Source organism: Metarhizium robertsii, assembly GCF_000187425.2.
Source record: "Metarhizium robertsii ARSEF 23 chromosome Unknown MAA_Scf_4, whole genome shotgun sequence".
Taxonomy (NCBI): Eukaryota; Fungi; Ascomycota; class Sordariomycetes; order Hypocreales; family Clavicipitaceae; genus Metarhizium; species Metarhizium robertsii.
In genome coordinates this window covers 1736330-1757588 of record NW_011942182.1, presented here as the reverse complement: position 1 = coordinate 1757588, position 21259 = coordinate 1736330, and the positions used below count along the sequence as shown (strand labels likewise).

Below are 21259 nucleotides of genomic sequence, written 5' to 3'. Positions count from 1 at the left end.
ATGAATGGCTTTTGGGGCCGTGGGAAGGACATCTAGGCGTCTAGAGGTGGTCCGATGTCTGTGGCCGGTGTAGCTTGGTGCGCCGCCCGCTGCAGAAGTTTGGAGGTACGGAGTACTGCATTAAGTACTGACTGTACTACTCCGTACTAGTAGTGTCTTTGTGTTCCGTCGCCAGCAGTTCGGTATAAATCAAAGGAACAATGGATTGACGTGATGGTGGCCCGACCTTCTCGCGTCATCGGCTGACCCAATTTCCCCGGACTCCGGTGCAATTCGTAATTTGCAGCCCATGTGCAAGCAATGGGCAATGCTGATGTTGCCCGACATTCAACACTCTCTCTGGAGGTTCAGAGGAGTTCCGGCTAGGTAAAGTACCCAGGTACATTGTACATACATGTAGCTGTACTCCGTACTCCGCCCTTGGCAGAATCCGGTGCGGCTACTGCTGGGTTACATGTGGCGCCTGCAAGTCCCCAAGCTTCTGAAAATTCCGCGACTACCCCCATCGTTATCAAAAAATATTATACCAGAAATATCATAATACATACTCCGTACTCCGTACAGACTTGCACGCGGTCCCCATCCTTATCCACCTCAGGCCATAACACCACAACGTCGGGCAGCTTTCTCTCCTCTTCGCCTTCTACCTCTTCCATCTTTCTCTCCTCCTTCCCGCCAGCTCGCTTCTCTATTCTTCCATTTAATCGATTGCATTTCTCCATCCGCGCATCCGTGCTCGATAACCAGTCACCAAAGTACCACGGACTCCTCTGTTCACACGCAACCAGCTGCCACCGAAGCCAAAAGGCCCATCAACGCTCCTCCCCCCCCCCAAGCCAGAAACCAAGAACCATGATTGGCACCAGAGCTCTCCGACAGGCTGCTGCGCACGCCGAGCGCACTCCTCTGATCAAGTTCATCGGTCCCCGCTCTATCCCCAGTGAGTAAACCCATCGTCAACCGGGCGCTCCGTGACGACCTCTCACTGACATGCGCATCTCCCAGCCGCCATCGACCACACTCCCAAGCCTCACCCTGCCTCGCCCACTGGGTCTTTGCCAGAGTCCTTCGCTGCCTATGGGAATGGCTCTACAGCCTCTCGACACGCCTCATTCAGTTCCTACCGTGACCACGCCCAACAGCACGGACCTCTGCAGAAGACTATCCGCAACGCTGACAGTGGTGTTGGCGGCGCATCTGGATCCCAGCTTGGTCCTATCAACCCGCCGTCCGGAGTCTTCTTTGATGTCTCTGAGCTCCCGGCCCGATTCCGCAGAGCACCCATTGACATGGCTGAGATTGAGGCCGTTGAGTCTGGTGGTGCAGCCTTGGTAGGCTAAATAATTACCATTGGCTTGAGGGGTAGAAGAGGAAGAAGTTATGAAAATCCGGAGAGGAGAAACGTGATGGCCGAGCCACCGACAAGGCAGTGCAATATTCTGGATTGTGTGTTTTGGCAAGAATTATACCCAAGCGTCGTTGGCGGCAGTGTCGAATGGTTTCTGAGCCCTGGGTCCCAGGCTTGATTGGGCGCAATATCTCGACGCGGCGACCAATGGGCATTATCGACATGTCGACATTTCAATTGGACAATGAGATGTGTCTCGCTACTGTACTTTATTCTCATATCAGAACTTGAAGTCGACTCCAGGCCTTGAAGAACTACGGCCCAAGTTGGTGTAGGCATCTGATGCACGATGCCTCATCACTTGACGCGAACGAACTATCTACGTCGGATGGGAAACGACAGCAGAGGCTAGCGCAACGTTTGTGTTTTCAGTTTTTCTATCCTTTGGAGAGTAGTGGGCTTTCTTGAGGGCGTCATCGGCAAAACATGTATATAGCACATCTGAGCCTATAAGAAGCTATCAAGATTTCTCTCAAACTTCCTCGAGATGATTGCCCATAGTGTTTGGATGTGATTTATGGCTTATAGACAACGGTGCGAGTTCCCAGTCTCTGACGCTAATTCCGTGGCATGATTTAGATCCTACGGCAAGAGAACAGCCAAGTCCTGGAGGTAGCAGCTAGGCAAGTGTTCAGTAAATTTGATGGAGCATATGGACGACCAATTCGGCATCCCGGGAAGGAAAATGGCATCAGCCCCTATTATCGATTCGCCCTTATCTTCTCTCTTGAAGTGACGCACACTGAAACTGTCTTTTCGAGTCCACCGCTGCTCTGAAGGCTAAAACTGCGTGGTCGTCCTTAGACAACGGACGGATAATCACGTTTGGCTTGACATGCGTCCATGGGGATGGTACGGCTGGATAGCGTGTATCGGCGATCATGATGGCATTCCGCTGGACCACGTAGTCGTGGAGCAAACTGATCTGAAAGTGGCGGTCCTTGGCTTATTATCCTCTATATCCAGCTTATAAGTGTGCTCCTATGGCTCCTGGTAAGATCGTAGCCTGGTGCCAAGGGGTACATTGGAGAGACATTTGCAGCTCTTCCGAGCGATTATTCCATGTGATGGTAATAACTGAAAGGTAATTATAAACTTCAAGGCGGCAATATCCAATAAAAAGCCGTCTTGTGCCATTGCTTCGCTAGTTCATCGCGACCAATAGAACTCTCATGAGAAAACACAGCCGTCACAAATCTAGAGAGTCCATCTTTGCGATACTGAGAACAGTCTCTGACCTCGCTCGTCCTATTGCCATACACGCTCTTTCTCTTTTCCGCTATTGTATTTGCAACTTTGCGCTTGGTCGGAAAACAGAATTCGTCAGCCAAGTTGGAGAATCAAGAGCCCCGTCTGGAGAAACTAAACGATACGATACGCCACGCCGTGCAGTCAAGTTGGTCTGAGATCTCACAGCAACCACGGATATGTGGCGTGGAAGCTTGCTGACACTTACGTCGATGAAACAAAGATTTGGTATTTGGACACCTGGTGGTGGCAAGGTAAGCCTTGCCCAAAGTCGAATCCTCATTTCCAAATCTCTCGGTGCCGTTCTAGACTTGAATAACTCTTTTTCTCTGCTCTTCTTCTCTTTCTCGCTGAAACAGAATATCTGCGCACCAAACTAGGCTCCAGACTCGATCAGCCAAGTGTCACAGCGGCCATCAGGTTTGGCCATTGAGTCAAGGGGCAAGTAGATGGAGCGATGGCGGTCCTTGGACCAAATATTCCCCATACGCAGCCTACAAATATGCCCTTTCGGCCTGTTGACATCCAGAAACAGGGCTATCTCTGCTTATTGTTGCTTGCCTCTCGGAGTTGGCAAGACATGATGGGACCAACCATGTTATCGCCGACATGTGCCAGAAACACCAGTCTCGGCAACCCCGTGGCTCTCAGGGACCTACAATATGGATAGATGGTAAAGAAATCACCAGACACGAATGTAGTTGGCCTCGCGACCTATTCTATGCTACATGACATGCGGCCGTGGGACTATATACGAGGTTGCTCGTCTGCCTGGTCAAAAGCCCCCAACTGAAGAGGCAATGGCAAGGTAAGTCTTGGCCCGTCACTAATGTTCCAGCCCAACTTATGCATTTGGTCAGTGAGAGCAAGGCGCGTATGAAGTCTGTTTCAGTACAGTCTTAAAATAAGAGTTTTCGAGCAAACCCAGGGACGATATACGACATTTACGAAGAAGGACAAACCGCATCCTATTATCGATGTGTGATCTAGCCACAGTACTGGGTGACGGAGTCCTGATCTTTGTTTACAAGATCTAACAGTGGGGATTTGTTGGTTAGTTTTTCTATTTATTTTTTCATGTTCTTTTTTTTTTAAAAAAAAAAGAAGAAAACGAAAAAGAAAAACAACACATCTACTTTCAAAAGTTCAATGGCCGCGGAATATACCGTCACGTATTTCTGCCTACCCTAAACAGCACAGAGTTCGTCACATTCGAAATAATCGTTAGGTATCCGCTGAACACACACATGACGACCACAATCCTACTCGAGCTTCATTGCAATACAAGACCCATGTCCGTCTCTTATCCCACGTCCCCTCAATTTCAGTTCAAGGCATTGATTGAAGTGTCTCGCGTCTTCTCAGTCCCAACGTCCATGCGGCACCGCCTCTTACACATGGCGCATCGTGAAGACGCAACTGGTGGGGTTTGAGCTCCGCGGCAGATGATGCTTTTACGTACAATTATCTCGGGTCCATCGTAATTCTGGGTCTGGGGTTATGTGGAGTCCGTTCCTCCGGCAGTGTGAACATGGCCAGATGATGTCTGGGGATGTCTGGGGATTGTGGGGAGCGGCAATCATGGCCAGAACCTCGTCGCGACGGCGGGTTTGGAGAAGCGACGTCGTCGTGATGTTTGCGTCTTGTCACGACTAGCGGCAAATCATTACGCAGCATTTATCCAGGAAAGCCACTATTTGCCTCAAGACACGATTCATTTCCCCGGTTTGACAGCGGCATGGGGGATGCTCCTTGCTTCTTATGAGCCTGCTAGAACCGTCACTGGCCGAGCCATGTTATACAATTTCTGCCCTTGTTTTTGCCATTGTGAAAATGGCCGAACGCTCTAGTCAAGCCACCAAGCCACCGTTTTGTCAGTCTTTTCTCCTTGCGACACCCCTCCTCGTCCCCTTCGGAGAGTCCGGTTTTTATCCATCTGCGAGATGGATGCGGGGAAGCTGAATTTGGTGTAAAAATGAGGGGAACAATTCCCACTACTGCTATCTCATTGCTGCCTCCACACGGGACGCAAGGCTTGATTGACAGCATCATGGCGTTGTGGCGGTCGATTGCATCTCTCTAGAAGGCGCCGTGACGAGAAACACGCCATTTGTTGAGCTACGATACAATGCCGTCACTGTCTCGAGGTTGGCGTTGCGGTGGCGATGCTTGATTGCAATTTAAACTCCCATATCAAACCAACCTGGTAGTTACCCAACAGGCCAGGCCATCCTGACACGGTTGATCATGACCACCGCAATGTACAACAGATGCGCTACTCTCAAGCATGGAGCAGAATTCCCTTCTGTCTTGCGGCTCCAATCATATGTTTGCGCCGTAGAATCAGACGATTAGCATTGTTTGGTCGAGCCATGTCTACCCAACCAGGCCACCTGATCCCATCACAAAATTGATACCACAGCCACCTCCCTTGTCCAGGAGATACTAACGAGAATCTCCTTGTTGCTTATCACACAGTATCGGATCATTCGCATCTATCTGGGCTTTGGCTCGGACAGATAGTAGCCGTCTGAAATGTGCCGCATCATGTACGCCAGCTCTGCTCTCACCGTGAGTCAGGTCGCCGTTCTAGCGTTTCAGAAGGCGCGCTTGAATTTCTCCCCAACATTGAACTCAATTAGGCACAAGGACCTATCCATGTTCTAGAAATGATCCCTCGCTTCTAGCTCGGTGGCTGCCACCAAGAACTGATGCATCCCTCCCAGCCCCTTGGGTCTGTCAGCCATACATAACACTAGTACTACCTGGCTTCGGAGGGTGTAGAAAATACCGCAACCAGACAGCCATTAATATTGTGCCCATCTACTCCGTACCAGGGTCGAGTAAAGCCTAAGCTCAGTCAGACAGATGCGATTGAGGTGGTCGAGTCTTGGCATGGCCCGTAGCTCTTTTGAAATGAGCTTTGGACGGTCCTCTTCCACCTACCTTGGGGTGTGCCAATCGCAGTATCCTTGTTGTACGAGCCGACGGGAAGCGCAAAAATTAACGTCAATCGGCTGCATGAGTGGCGCCATATGGCTGATGCGTTTGCTGGCCCGCGAGCGTGCCTCAGCATGCGGCCAGCTAATGCAGAGATATTATTAGAGTGGCTCGTTGACTTCCAAGACACTGCCACGTTGTCGAATGACCGTGTTTCTTTCTTGTTCTTAGTACGAGCGTTCCCACAGTTTCAATGCGCTTGTTGACTGTCTGTGACAGCCCGATGAGGATGATGATATCTCGACGCTTCCAGGCCCGGGCCTTGAAGACGTATGTACATACATACATACGTGCCGGGTCAGCTTGCGACGGTTATCAGGAATTCATCCACAAAATCAAGGTCGTTGGTTGGGCGGGTTTATCCTGGGTAAGATGGGGGCCATGCCTGCAGTGTGTACATACATACTTTACATATGTATGTAATGTATCTCTAGTACTACATGAATGCTTGCAAGCCCCCTTGGCCCTTGTCGAACCCCCGGGGTTGAGGCTAGGTCTCGGACGGTGAGCAGTCGAGCCGAAAATGGAAGGTGAGAACAAGGTAACTAAAAAGCTAAAATAGCAGAAGTCTGCATGGAATAAGGAGTAGTACAGACAGCTTGCCGCCGTTGTCGTCGCTTTGTCTTGGGCCGTCATGGTCGCTGAGAAGAAGGGGCAGAGAGACACTCGTCGTGTTGAGAATGAAAGCGTCTCTGTGATTCTACGATACTGTTGCCATCCCCATACGGAGTACCGCATCAGACATGCTAGACGATTGGTGTCTCACAAATTGTTAGCCAACATCAGCTCTGCCATGGCATGTCTCGCCTTAGCCGAGGCAACGGGTGCATGCCAATGGCACGCATCCCAAAATCGTCGACTTGTCCAAACACAACCAACATCTCCGACCGGCCCGTCCACGCAAAAAGAAATAGGCTTAACTATAATGTGTCGGAGCCTGGCACCAAAATTGGCCAACCACATTATGCTACGCCGATTCTGGTAGTCAACCAGACCCAACATCATGTGGGCAGGCGTTCCTTGGCTGCCTACTCCGTAGAGCCACGAGCAATCTGACCAGCGGCCGGCCATGCGGTAGCTCCTGCTTTCATCCGGGAGGGGATCGGAAGAACATGCCTCTTGCTTGACCTTCCAAGGAAATCGACAGATGCCTGCCTCCACCTTGGCATCGGGGCCTTCTTGGCTGCAGATGCACCTCGCAATCTACAACATAAATACAATACATTGACAGAGGGCGTGTCCAAGGCAAGTATACCAGTCCCGGTTGTCTGTTCTCCAAGCCAAAAGCGGCCGTTGATGACCTACAGGCCATAGCATCACCTTCTATCGCGATTGCATTCGAGATGGTCTATCTGCCCACCTCACTGGTACGTTACAAACCGCAACTAATACTGATCGTCCTCCTCCCAGTCCCGTACTCCAACTTGAAGCGAGCGGTTGGACGAGTCTTGGCCAGGAGGGCCTTTTGCTGCAGACAGGCGGGTATGGCGGGCGGCCAATTGGGCCAGCAAGGACACAGACGGCGACGCAACAGTTGTACGAGGTGCCATTTCGCCAGCCTTCCTGGCCATGCTTGTCTTCGCTAGTACTTACGACCAATGACCGAAGCGTAGATTCTGGCCTGGATGACAAAAAGACGGCGGCGGCTGGGGCCCACTTGGTCAATCCAAGACGGCCAAGATAGACTCGCAAGATTGGCTAGAAGATTGGGTAGAATGTAACTACATGGTGGTTGATGATGCTGACAGTTTTCACACGCCATGAGGGCCAACGTTGGCCAACGACGCGGACTGGTAGGATATGAGAGAGCAATACTCCGTAGTGCCATCAGCCAAGAGCTTGCGACGGACGATAAGCCACTGTCCCCACGCTAGCCAGCCCCAGAGATGCGAAAACAGCGAATTAGGAGCAACTTTGAGGCGTCGTAGGCAACGGGCTATCAAGAACGGGTAGTTGTCTCGGTCCAACGAACCATGAACGCTGCCCAGCGATAGTATCTGTGAATATTTCGCATCCGATGCTAACAATACTAACAACAAGCCAGATGCGACCCAAAGCTGACGGGAAACAAGTTTCGTCCAGATACAAGCTCTTGGCCCAGCGACCAGAGCCTAGACAAAGTCTGGGGGGTGGAGACCATCAAATGGCACTATGCAAGGCTCCAAGAGCTACAAGGGACACCTGGAACTGCTATCAGCACAAAGCCAAGACAGCCTAGCTCGGCGGGAGGTGGCAACGGTGGGTGCCCCAGACTGATTGCCATGGGTCATGTGGTGTGGCGAGACTTGATTGTGCTGAGTGTGGAGAGGAGGGGAAACCACGATAGTACTATCATCCGTTTGCCTGCCAATCCACTTGGGGAGTGGTATGATACGCCCGGGACCAGTGACAGGATTCTTTCTGCATGGGTATGGCTAGTTCTGCATGGGATGCCGGAATGGGGGCTCACGAGCCTCTATTTGTCTGGGGGCAAAGAAGGCCAGAATTCGTGACGATTCGCTCTCCAAGATGACGCCAGCGGAGAAGCAAGTGGGTTGCTCCAGTTCGACTATCTCACAGTCGAAATGTGCCATTGTTTGCTATTGATTATCAAACAATACAAGATAACAGCACGGTCGACAGACGACACGGGACGGGGTTCGTTCAACCGCGTTGCGTACTCGAGAACGAGTTGGCGCATTGTTGCTGCGACTGACATGGCTGCACAACTTTATCAACCTTGATTTATGGTTATGCATGCTCAATTTGCCACGGGGAACAAGGTAGGCAGAGGCAACAGCGTGACCAGCCATACACCATTGTGTGTGTGTGTGTGTGTATGTGTGTGCCAAGCGTGCTGTTCACTAGACAAGAATGGTCGGCACTCCCGACCAAGCGATCAAGTCTTGTCAACCGAAACGAACAAGAATGTGCTTGGTGACATGCTAAGGGATCTGGTGGAGTCAAGCCACAGGTAAGATCAGAGAGTCATGGCCTCTCGTCGCCGTTGGCGTCAATGAGGCAGCCGTATGAATAGGTCCGTAATGACAGGACAGTGAGCATTGTATTGCCTGCATGTTGTAGACATGGAAACAATCTGAATGGTAAGCTCATCAGCCTTTCATGCCATGCCCTGTCGAGGTGGTGCACCTCGCGTTGCTCGTCCAATATGTCTCCGTCAGACCTCGCTAGCTGCTTCTCGTGTGCATTTCGCTAGATGTACCGCGTATAGTTGCCCTCCCCGTCTGGTGCCGTCTTCACTAGCTTTGGACACTGATAGTCTTGACTGAATGCCACAATGCCCACTGTTGGAAGGCATATCTCACATTTCGCTGTCGTCTTTTCTCTGTCACGAACCACGCCTGCAAATTGCTCCTCGGGGCCCGTTCTGCGAGAGCATCGCTTTCCCAATGACCATATCAAGGTGGACCGTTTGGTCCTATCACTCCGGCCCCAAAGAATTGCCCACCCCTCCTGAGGGGAATGTCTAGACTGTTTAGTGCCAAATAATTATTCATTATCCCAAGGCCCGTATTTGGGTGCAATGGGACTAGATGGTCCAGACAATCCGCACAGGTCGTTTGCTGGTGCGGGCACTGTCAACGGCGGTCTCGTTAGCTTCAGAGCCTTAATAGTAGTTCCTGGCGTACGTACTTACCAACTTCAACAGCTTAGAGTCGTTCGCATCTGGGATACCCTGTCTGGTCGTTTCACGAGCCTTTCGTTTGCTTGTGAGAATGGAGTTCCACCCACATCGACCTGTTACCCCAAGAAGAGGCTCCCCCCGTCGCGTTTGGCCCAGGTGGCTGAAAGCCACAAAAGTCGTTCAACCGCTCTTTGGCGCCTCGCCCGTCTTGGTTGAATCTGGTTGCAGGCGTCTTGTTCGCTTCTAGATCATTTCCCGTCGAGCAAATCAACTCCCATCGCCACTTGTCGTTTAGAATTGGTCTGCTGTGAGGGGCTAGTCCAGCTAGTCTAGCCCGTCGGACTATGTCAAGGTCATATCTCTTGTCTTACCTTATGCAAGTACTTTACAAGCTCCATTCAACGTGCCCTGAACGGCACTATGGTATTCATGTTGAAATTCCTCCTTTCTCAACAGTACCGCGTCCAGGATAGTCGACCCTTGGCTTGCCCTCTCAAGTTACTGGCCCGCAACTTGTAATACTTCATGTACCCTTGAGAAAGCCTCCTGAGTCCATTTGGGAGCTTCCCGCCCTCTAGCTTCTTGTATTCTTCTTATCCTGAATCCCTGTCAGCCCCTTCCCCGAATTACCTCAGCCCCAAGGGCCAGATCCGGTGCCATGTTCCTTGGCAAAATTCATGCTGGGCCGACAGTCACACCCCCCTCCCAAAGGTAGGTCTGAATCGACTTTCTTACCCTCCAAGACGGGTCCATTGTATCCTTCCAGAAGCTCGCCCTTCTCTCTCTCTCACTCACCCTCCCTCTTTAAAGAAGGACCGGCCTCCCCCAATTCTTGGCTTGTCGTTCTCTTGTTCTGTATTCCTCTCCTTTTCATTATTTTCCCTTTCCATATTATTGCTTTTAGACTTGAGGTCTGGTGACCTTGCCGAGCTCTGTCAACAGTAGGAAGCAAATAGCCAGCCAGGACAACGACAAACTCCAGACACCATGTCGTCCAAAGACGAGCCCATTGACTCCAGTGCCATGGAGAAGGGCCACACGACTGCCCTGGAGGGTACTAGCCAAGTGATCCCTAAAACAACGACGATCGAGCGTGACCCAAATTTCATGACCCGCAACGGTCTGAGTCTGGAATCTTTTAAGAAAGCTCATTATGGCACCGGCTTCGTCGAACTTGAACGCCCTATGAAACCCAGGCATCTGAATATGATCGCTATTGGTGGTTCTATCGGCGCCGGTTTCTTCGTTGGTTCTGGCGGTGCTTTGAGTAAAGGTGTAAGTTTCCTTTTGTACATTGAGCTCGCTGGCTAATAATGGACACCTCCTCCCTAAGTATGAGCTATCCACGATGACTGACACTTTGCCAGGGCCCTGGAAGCCTTTTTCTCGACTTCTTGATCATTGGTATCATGATGTTCAACGTCGGTAAGTGAATGATCGTGTTGCTCTTTCACACTGAGATTAGTTCCCAAGCTTTCTGTGGTTTCTAAATGTGTACTAATGGATTATGCTGTGCACAGTGTATGCTCTAGGTGAACTCGCTGTTATGTATCCCGTTTCTGGTGCCTTTTATACTTACTCAACCCGCTTTATTGACCCTTCCTGGGGTTTTGCAATGGGCTGGAACTATGTCTTCCAATGGGCTGTTGTCTTGCCACTTGAACTCACGGTCTGCGGTCTGACTATTCAATACTGGAACGAAGACATATCGGTCGGTGTTTGGATTGCCGTATTCCTTGCTGCGATTATTATTATTAACTTATTTGGTGCCTTGGGCTATGCTGAAGAGGAGTTTGTATCTTCTGTCTTTAAGCTTCTCGCGACCGTTATCTTTATGATTATTGCCTTTGTTCTCGTACTAGGCGGTGGACCTAAGGATGGCCGATATAACGAGTACTGGGGCGCCAGATATTGGTATAACCCAGGGGCCTTTAAGAATGGCTTTAAAGGCTTTTGCGCTGTCTTTGTCACAGCTGCTTTCTCCTTTTCTGGAACCGAGTTGGTTGGTCTTGCTGCTGCCGAAGCTAAGAACCCTGTCAAGTCTCTGCCAAGCGCTATTAAGCAGGTATTCTGGCGTATCACGGTATTTTATATCCTGGGCCTGTTCTTTGTTGGCCTTCTCATTGACAGCAATGACCCTTCGCTACTCTCGTCGCAAGCCTTTAGCGATGTGAAGACTTCGCCCTTTGTTTTGGTTGGAAAATATGCTGGACTCACGGGATTTGACCATTTTATGAACTTGACAATCCTGGTCTCTGTCTTGTCAATTGGCGTCTCGGGTGTATATGGAGGCTCTCGAACTCTGACCGCTTTGGCCCAGCAAGGCTATGCTCCCAAGGTATTCACTTATATTGATAAGTCAGGTCGCCCTCTCTTCTCCGTCATTGCCATCATTCTTTGCGGATTCCTCGGGTTTGTGAGCTTAAACAATAAGGGCCCTGTTGTCTTTGACTGGCTCCTAGCCTTGTCCGGACTTGCGGCTATCTTCACCTGGGGTTCAATTTGCTTGGCCCACATTCGATTCCGCAAGGCGTGGAAGTACCACGGTCATACGTTGGATGAGATCCCTTTCAAGGCTATCGGGGGTGTCTATGGCTCTTGGGTCGGACTCGCTCTCTGCGTTCTTGTCTTGATTGCTCAGGTACGAAACCCACTCTCAAAACATCGTTGCAGATGGACATCAGCTTACTGACAATGTCGTCGTTTCAGTTCTACACCGCCATTGTGGCTCCTCCCGGAGAATCTGGCTTGGGCACTGCTGAAGGGTTTTTCAAGTCGTATCTGGCCTTCCCTGTTGTCATGTTCTTCTGGGTAGTTGGGTACCTCTGGAAGCGTACTGGATGGCTCCGAACTGAGCAGATGGATGTCGACACTGGCCGCCGAGAGTTGGACTGGGATGAAATCAACGCCTACCGAGCCAAGGTTGCCTCGTGGCCAGCTTGGCGACGAATTCTTCACCACACTTTCTAAGGTGGTAAAGTGGTGGCATTTTGTGTATATGTGTTTCTTATATCAACGAGGAGTGCTATCGCGCGTCATCAGCCCAAGAACAGGTGCTGGTCTCTTTACAGGGTGACCAAACCTGTTCGTTGAAATCATGTTTGCCCAGGAGTCTATTTACTATCATGACGTTCATAGCGGGCGGGTGGTTCTTTGGTTGATACATTTTCTGCTGTACAACATTAGCTATTAGATACCACGTCAAATGATACTCGATTAAGATCAATGGAGCGAAGTACGTTTGTTTCCCCTTGCTGATGTCGTCGTGCTGGCCATGCCTCTGGCAATATGGCCCCAGAACGGCCAAGGTTTGCCCCAAATGGTGTGCATAAATTCTCAAGCGATGGAAAGAGTTTATCGTGATGCTAGAACGTTTTCAGAATAAGAAAATTAAGTGAAGAAGGAGCAGCAAAATGGTAGAGGTGAGCTCCGTGCAGCTGCGACGGGAGATGCACAAAAACGGTCATGTTGCATGTGTCACCGGTACGTAGACAACTGCGCCATATGTCGAAATGTCAACCGCGCCCTTGACTCTCCAGAGCTGAGCTTGCCCCACGTGTCTGCGCCTTTCAATCTCAACATGCTCAAAATCCATCGGCGTTACAAGGGAAAGGAATACTCATTGAGGGTTTTAGCTTGGTCAGCAAACATTGCGTGCTTCTGGATTTCCAAACGTTCCCCGACACAATATTTCAGCCTGAGTACCATGTTCTACGAAACCCTAGGATTGGGAAGCTCTGGGCATATCGAGCAGACATGGTAACAGCAGCTCGACTCCCGAGACGACCAGCTCAAGTGGCCAGACCTGAATGCACCAGCCACCTACTGCCTATTTGTGCTTGAGTACCTGCTCCAGCAACGATGAAGAGTTAAGTACCCTCTTGGCGCCGGCTTGTTGCTCGGTTGAGCAACTGGGCCGCTTCACGGGATGGCAGGGTTGCATCAAGATCGACTCCATCCCCAGATCCATCTCTCCCCCTTGATTCCCCGGAGTCTATCCCGAGACAGTGTCATCCCTTGTGGAGACAAGTGTATCCTCGCCGGATGTGAACAATGGAGAACTCCAAGTGCTTAGAGGCATCTCGGTTGCAATCACGTGTATGCGGGCGACCCCCCCCCCCCCCCCCCCCCCCTCTCTCTCTCTCTCCACTAAAGTCTATTCCAGACTGCTTTAAAGTGACTCCAAGCTCTCTCAGGGGGGATATCTTTTGCTCAAAAAGCTTCACTTCTTGGTCGTATGAAGAGGAATTGCGAATTGCTATTGGCGAACCCACTTCTAGGGCCTGGAAATTTCTCACAGCCGTGGCCACTTTCCGCAACCTCTGAACTACTACTATAAGTAGTGGGATGAGAATACGGGGTCTGAAATGATGAAGGCTTCAATATGAAGAGATAGCTATATAAAATTACCCGAGCCCCTTGAATTCTGTGGTGCCAGACGGAATCGGTTCAAGGGTTCCAGAAGCTTGGATCCCGTTTTTATCTATGTTATACAACACCCAGGCCAAGGCCACGACATTCCGTTCCATTAAGTCAGTTTTATATTTTTGGCATTGCCTGGTGGTATTTCTCACAACCTAGCTTGCGAAATTTTAGTGACAAAGGGGCCCAGAGTCAAGGTACCCTATCCAAGAGTCTTCCTAAACATATCAATACTTGCCCCCCCCCCCCCCAAATGATGACTCTCCATATTCCTTACTGAGTATGCCTCTCTACCATTACTCTCACATCACCAACTGATGCCCTTGCCATCTTTTTCAAAAGCGTTCTCTCGTCCGCTTCTCGAAAGTTGCCCCAAGTATCCAGGCCTTCCTTCGCCTGTATGCTCAGCGTCTCATACCCCTGTTTAATGACTTCTGTGACCTGATGTGTCGTGAGACGGCTCGGTTTCTTTTTGGAGGAGCCAGCTCCCCCAGCAAGCAGTTGATTGTAATGGGTACTGACACTAATCAATGTGTCAATTGAATTGCTCTTGCGATCCTCAAGACCATAGTTTTCTTTGAACTTGGTCAGCACTTCACCGGATTCAACCACTTTGTAAAACAGGTCGTCATAAGCGGCAGGCGTTGGCAAGAATGCTTCGCCTGCAGACAGAGAGAGTGCTAGCAGGTTGACAACATGGTCTAGGAGTGTGTTGATATGAGTTATGTCCTTCAGGTCCGATGTGTAGGTTGCCAAAAAGCGGACCAGTGATAGTAGAGATCTGAAGAATTCTGACCAATGATAGACCAGGCGCGTTCTTGAGCGAGAAAGGTAAGAAATAATGCGTAATAATATTCCCAGACACAATGTGTAGAGGCTAACGTCCAGTCGCCGACGAAGATTATGGTTGATCCCATCGATCATGCAGTCAAGGACACTGGCTGCGAGGACTCGCTCTCCTTTCACAAGCGGCAAGAACGGTTGCCGATGTCGACACAGTCGAACAGAAGCTTTTACTTCGTCGCTGCAAAGTTTTTTACAAACAATTGAATCTTCAATCAGTAAGCGAAATACCATGAGGTTCAGGTGCGCGTAGTAGGTAGCCCGGTGGGAAAGATGAGCGTGTTGGAGCAGATAAGACGTAAGCGACAAGTAGCTTGCAATGGGTCGTTCACCGTCATTCTCTCCTGGAAGCGACACAAAGTTGAAGCAGAAAAGCTTATTGGCATGTGCAAAATCATAGGATGCGAGAAGGGCGGCCGCGCTCTCGCCAGGCCTACAAAAATTAGTCTCATGATGTGGACAGCAGAACACGTGCAGGCGTACAGGTTGGAGAACAGCTGTTTCGCTGTTTCGGCGTCGTAGACTGGCTTCTTTTCTGGCTTTGAGCCACGAATTATCAGACCAAAACCAATCAGGTTCAGTGTATTGCTAAATGTCCAGCCTTCTGGCAAGTCGTCTTGAACGTCGATGTAGTCTAGCCGTAGAGCTTGGCAAGTGTAACCGATGCATCGGATGGTTTTTTGAATGGTTTCTTCGTTGACGAAATCGTTGAACCTGAGCTGGTATGGATTTTGGAACTCAAATTTGTTGTAGTTTGCCAATAGACCCAACAGAATAAACGGCTCCAGGACTTGTCCTGGAGTCTCTGAGTCTTGCACAAACTATCCCATGTTCCATAGTCAGAAATTTTGGGGACCAACACTCTAGAAGTCTCACATAATTTACCTTCATGACGGCTGGGAATAAATCCCTTTGTATCATATACGTGAGAAGACTTGTTTGGTATGCGCCTGCGGTTACGGCAAGCAGTACTTCGATAGCTTTGTGGCGTACAGTAACTGCTCTGCAGGGTCAGCCCGTGGCCACGACTAGGTTGTACTCGTCATTCTTACGGTTTTCTCCATTGCGAACTATTGCATCTAGTGTGCTTACAAAGTCTGTGAAAACAGCGTCGATATGGTCGAGACCAGCAAGAATGGCGATGATGTCGGAGCTAGGATGAGGGTATTTCTTGGAGAGGAGACACGAGAGAAAGATGCCCAAGGTCTGTCAAAAGTTAGAACCATGCGTTGTGCATTGTCAATATAGTGTCGTACGTCTAATGCGTGCAGAGGAGCAAGGCCTTGGCCTGTTTTCACAGTGACTGTGGCCTTTCCAAAAAGCTCCCTCGTTCGGCCTTCGTATGTTAACACGTCGGCGGGTGACATGTCGTTCAGCAAGGCTCGCAGGCTCTGGCGGTCTGGTCGCAGTAGAAAGAATTCTGCCCAGAAGCCGTCCGACTTTTCTTCGGTGTCGTCATCCTCCTGGCAGAGTCTCTGGGTCAGTCCAAGGAGCTGAGTTGCAAGCAGATGTAATTGTGCTGTTGTACCTTGAATGCAGCAGTCAGCATCAGACGGCCGCGCAAAGAGGGAGTTGCGTCAAACCTTGAATAGAGCTGAGTATAACTCTACAATTTTGGGCGTAAATACCTCTGGCGGAGGCTGGCGAGTAAGTGGCGATGCCTCCATGGGAAAACCGGCGTCCAGAGGACAATATTGAATGCGACCGATGAGCTTCGGATGTTCAATGGTGGTGGATAGCAGCCAGCTATTTAACTTACTGGAGTACCCAATCTAGGTACAGAGTAACTACGTGGGGTTGCTGCAAAATAGGAGTGGAGGCTGTCCAGCCAAGACGACTCCATAATCTAACTAATTAACTGTCTGGAGTTGCCTGGCTACCGTTGGTGGCGCCACCAGTCACTTGAAAGGCCAATAGAAGAGTGCAAGTACAAGCAAGGGTAAAATTTGTACTCCGTATGGCAGTCAGAAGCATTTGGCAAAACGATTAGTGCCGCAACGAAAACCAATTCCATTCACTACCAACTGAAGCAGACAGGCACAGTTACTACATGGAGAATCAAACTACTGCGAGCATTTTGAAAGGGCCGGGAGAAATGTTCAAGTTCTGTTCCATTTTCGGCCATCGGTTCTGCCAATCCTTGCGCATTCCTCTTTCATCATCGTTCAAGCTAGATACATATACAAAGGAGTCTACCTTTTTTTCTTGGGAAACAAAACCAGTCCGCGCAGAGCACACAATCATTTTCTCCCGGGAGCTTTCGTCCAGTCCAATCCCGCTCCTATTCCTAGAGTATGACCAGAAGACCTTGGCGTTTAAAAATCGAACGAACCAGCATTGTGCTTGCAATCCTTCAACGCCGAGCTCACGTGTCTGAATAAAAAAGAACTATTTTCATCCCACCTATAGCCAGAAACGGTGCAAGAATCTCATCGTCTTCCCCAAGTCGACCTAAAATCGAGGCCCATTTTCCGTTCGTCGAGTCAGCAAATAATACACTGCGCTGCAGCACCTTTGCTAGTCAAAATTGACCCATCAGGGTCCATGCCATGCTGAGGTTGCAGCAGGATGCAGAGTCATGAACCGCCCATGCCAAATAAAAAAAATCCTTCTGGTATATCGAGCCTTCACGCCCATAACTGTGCAGCCGCAAATCATGAGGGTTGCCAGAAGCCCAAAACAAATAACGCCACTATGATGAACGAAGAAAAAGTGAATCAAATAGGTGCTATGCGCCGATGTAGGCTATAATTGAAGCACCAGGTCATCAACTCCCAATGTAATAAGGAGGCAAACAAGTGAAACTATGAAAATTCAAAAAATATGTCGTAAGAAACAGGGGTATCAAGAGGTGAAAAACTTAGGTACTAGTAAGAAATATGTGCGTCGAGAGTGAAAAAAAAAGTGAATAAGACATTCATCTTGATCTGCAAGATGCGTGTTAAAAGGCACTGCCGTTCTCGGCTACAGAACAGCGTCCGCGATGGAAGACGAGCCAGGTGACTGCTTAGCCCTGAGCCGGGGTTGGCGTTTGACCTCGATCACGAGACATCCACCCAAAGAGGTCTCCTCTGGAGGGTCCTGCCCCAGAGGTGACAGGAGTCGGGGGTTCTGCATCTCGTCGAGGAGCACTCTCACGAGGTTCAAGTAGGAGGCTCTTCCGGTAGTAGGTAACCTGGACGTTTCCCTGGTCACCCTCGCGCACGCGGTTGATCTGTGCGGTAATCCAGTCCTGCATCTCGGGGACTTCCATAAGTCTATATGGAATCTGAAAACGCTGCAGCTCGCCGATGATTTTAGCGGTACGTGTGTGTTTATCAAAGTTGACCACAGTCAGGCCGCCAGATCCGTCTTCCTCGCTATCCGTACCAAGGGACATTTGTTTGGTAGCAGGGTTACCAATGTCAACAAAGGTCAAGTCGGTCAAATACATTCCAAGAAAGGGAAGACATGGTGGCACATGGTCATGAAGCCGAGTGCGTAAGACCTTGTTGTTCTGCGCGGGCTCCACAATCCCTTGTAAATGCCGAAGCATCTCCTTCCGCTTGGTAGATACGGCATCCCATGTTTTGCGCAGTCGGCTAATTGTACTGCTATTCAGGGTGCAAATAATAGCCATGAGGCCATCGTAGTTATGAAGTTCAAGACACTGGTGGGCTATCTTGATCCACTGCTTTATAATTGCGGCGCGCTTCTTGATTTCAGAGTGCTGAAGAATGGTTTCAGCAACCAGATTAGAAAGATCCGTTGACAAGGCTGACATAGCCTTCACATTTGGGGCATCAACGCCACCCTTCTTCATCCACTGTGATGACAGTAGCTCTTCCGGCAAAATGGAGCAAAAGATGCTCATTTGTTTGATCGTCAGTTGTCGCGCAACCTCAAGAGGATCGAGGTCAAGCAGACTTGGCCCACTGCCCCCAGTTCGAAAAGCAGTGAGCAGGTGTTGTTGGCTCTTAGAGATTGCAGGGTGAGGAAGAGGAGTATCTGCAGGCACATACTGCGCGATACATGTGTTGGTCTTGCCCATCGATGATACAAGCCGCGGGACGAGGGAGCCTTCTCCAGAGACCCTCTTGGCCAGTTCTAGTAACCGGCGCCCAGCAGATAAGAGAACAGAAGTAAGCTTCAACTCGGCAAAAGGGATAATTAATTTCAAAGCCTCTCGATCAGTTTGGTCTCGCCAATGTGACTCAAGCCACCCCTTGAACGCGTTGTAGACCCTGAGTCTGACTGGACCAGCCATGTGAGGGAACTCGCCAACGTAGTCAAACCGTTCGACCAAAGCCTCCGTGAGCTTTATTGGCGTGCAGAATAAACGGAAAGTGAGAAAGAAGGTCGATACGAAAGTGGCGTCCGGTGTGGATTCATGCGTTGTCAAGCGCTCAACCAGAGCTGGAAGTGAGCCGCCGGTCACTTGGCCCTCTTTGTTAAACATAAGCTCATGAGCAAAAGTCTTCTCCAAGAGCCTCGTTTCCACATCATCATGTTCGTCCGTTTGTGATAAGCTTCCCGTGGCACTCATATCTGACATGGACGGCTGGTTACGAGGTGCTAGGAGGTGGTCCGGAGTCGTTGCACGAGTAGAAGTCTGTGATGCAACGCTCGCCTCCGAGTCCCTGCTGAGATACGTACCGCTGCTTCCCGCGCTTGAGGCAATTAGGGTGTCAAAACGAGCTGCATGCTGTTCCTGTTCTATTTTCGAAGTGTCAATACCCAACTCGCTCTGTTCAAAATGGTTTGGTGCATTGGCGGATTTGAGTGGTGTCGGCAATGCTGGACGAATCGATGAGACTGAAGAAGCAACGCTGGAAGCATTGTCGTCGTGTATGGAAGAAGGTCGAGAAGAAATAGGAGAGCTGCATTGGCGAACTATGTTCTCAGGAATGCTGAGACGGGGAACTCGTGGAAGCGGTTTGTCAGTGGCGGCAGGAGCAACAAGTCGTCGTGGTGCTACAACAGACAATTCGCAGGTCTGAAATGATTCGGCAGTGCTGCTAACCGCGTCTGATCGTTCGGCAACCGAAGGTGTTCTAGCTCGTTCTTCTGCAATATCGAGGATGCTCAAATCAATACCCAGAGAAAAGCCTTCAACCTCAAATTCGAAGTCTCCAACGCGTTCAATAGCGGCCTTCGTTTTAGCAACACATTCACCAGCTACTCTGACACAACCAGTGGCAGCCATAAGCAAGATTCCATTGTCTTGTGGCATGATCAAATCCGCACCTTCTGTCGCAGCGTTGGCCAGCGTATCTCGTGCTGAAATGACAAGAATCTGGATACGCTCAAACATAGCCACGCGAGCCTTGCTCAAAGAGGCCACACTGGAGTTGTTATAGGCACATACATGATCCATCACAGCAAGTAGTTCCCCGCCCGAAGTAGCCGACTGCTTGATGGCGAATGATAACTCTGGTCGTGATTGTGACTGTAGGTGTAGTCTACCGATGAACGAGCCAAGGTGTGAGAGAAATTTGTCATGACTGCGGCTGAGGCGTTCGGATACCAGATGGTGTGGTCGGGATAAAGGGGATGGCCCAGCAAGTGAAACTCTGTGCGCCATTCCTGCAGACAGGCGGTGGCTCTGCAAGCTGCTTTGTGGATTTCCGCTTTGGCCAGAGCTCGTCAAAGGACTGTGGTTGCTTTGTGCGCTGAGAGACGACATGCGCCGAGCCCAGGGCCCGAGCGAGTCGCAGCCGCCTTCAGCGGAATCTGGCGTCGCCAAACTCGTGACACTGTTGCCCTTGTCAGTCGTCGAGGCACGTGAGCCTGTTTCACTGGAAGCATTGTTCAACTTCTGGTCCTCGAAATGGGTTCGATCTGCAGGCGGTGTTGGCGGTATGAATGATTCTTCAGCAACAGTTGCCATGACAGTAACTGATGCTGGTACACGGGACCGTCTATCCTCCTCCAGTGCATCAAGAAATCGGACACCCTTCGTCACAATTTTGAAAGCTCGCAGAATCATTTCGTCAATAATATCATTAGCATCCTCGGGAGGATACAGAGTTCCATTTTGGCTCTCCTGTAACCGTTTGGCCGTTTTCACCAATGATGACAATTCGGACAATAATGACTTGCGTCCTTTACGCAAGGCGTCGCTCCGTTGCACGACACTTGACTCTCTATTCAAACAGCCAGTTCGTTCCTAGATAGTCTCGTTAGTAAAGCGAGAATTTTTCGAAAAGGGGCTCCTCTCAAGGAGCAATCCAGTGTCACACTAAAACGGCCATAGATACAGACACGTACCAGGAGGAACCGCACACCGGCAATGATGCCCTTCATAAACTCTTGATTCCGAAACATTTCGCTATCGTTGATCGAGGTGCTTCGAAGCAAATCCCAGAAATTGAGAAGCGCCTTGAGCAGATTTCGCATGTCCTCCGGCTCATAGGCTTCGCAGTAGTTAGTTGGCAGCCACCCCCTTGCGCCAGATGCCAGTAACGTTCCATCCGCCCATCCATTGGTGTGAACTGAGTGTACTAAGACAACATCTCCTTCATCCAAGGGGAGAGTCACGCTCGAGTCTGATACAGCATAGCTTGGATGGAAGGGATAAAAGGCCCTCAAAAAATTGTGAAAAATTGGCGCGCCAGTAGGCTCTGGAGACAGATCCTCCTGGGAGCCATTCGGAGTGGTTGGGGGAGTCATGTCGCTGTGCGAATAAAGTGTGCCGTGTTGATGTGATTCATACGATCCATGGGACATCTGTT

General features: G+C 50.1%; 4 protein-coding genes across 4 annotated transcripts; 2 read left to right on the top strand and 2 right to left on the bottom strand.

Annotated features, from left to right (window-relative positions):
- Positions 1 to 852: 852 nt before the first annotated feature.
- Positions 853 to 1340, top strand: MAA_02663 (Ribosomal protein YMR-31, mitochondrial; the record flags this gene model as incomplete). Its single annotated transcript, XM_007820661.1, has 2 exons — positions 853 to 940; positions 1006 to 1340. 2 exons carry the CDS (start codon positions 853 to 855, stop codon positions 1338 to 1340), a joined length of 423 nt encoding a protein of 140 aa, XP_007818852.1.
- An 8928-nt stretch (positions 1341 to 10268) lies between these two features.
- MAA_02662 (Amino-acid permease inda1) lies at positions 10269 to 12251 on the top strand (the record flags this gene model as incomplete). The annotated part of the gene is made up of 4 exons (XM_007820660.1): positions 10269 to 10556; positions 10649 to 10706; positions 10802 to 11922; positions 11991 to 12251. The coding sequence occupies 4 exons, from the start codon at positions 10269 to 10271 to the stop codon at positions 12249 to 12251; spliced, it is 1728 nt and encodes a 575-aa protein (XP_007818851.1).
- Positions 12252 to 13976: 1725 nt separating this feature from the next.
- On the bottom strand, positions 13977 to 16213 carry MAA_02661 (DUF1741-domain-containing protein; the record flags this gene model as incomplete). Its single annotated transcript, XM_007820659.1, has 5 exons — positions 13977 to 14979; positions 15030 to 15367; positions 15639 to 15752; positions 15803 to 16021; positions 16175 to 16213. The coding sequence occupies 5 exons, from the start codon at positions 16211 to 16213 to the stop codon at positions 13977 to 13979; spliced, it is 1713 nt and encodes a 570-aa protein (XP_007818850.1).
- A 1340-nt stretch (positions 16214 to 17553) lies between these two features.
- On the bottom strand, positions 17554 to 21197 carry MAA_02660 (RasGEF domain-containing protein; the record flags this gene model as incomplete). The annotated part of the gene is made up of 2 exons (XM_007820658.2): positions 17554 to 20694; positions 20796 to 21197. The coding sequence occupies 2 exons, from the start codon at positions 21195 to 21197 to the stop codon at positions 17554 to 17556; spliced, it is 3543 nt and encodes a 1180-aa protein (XP_007818849.2).
- Between the last annotated feature and the right edge of the window lie 62 nt (positions 21198 to 21259).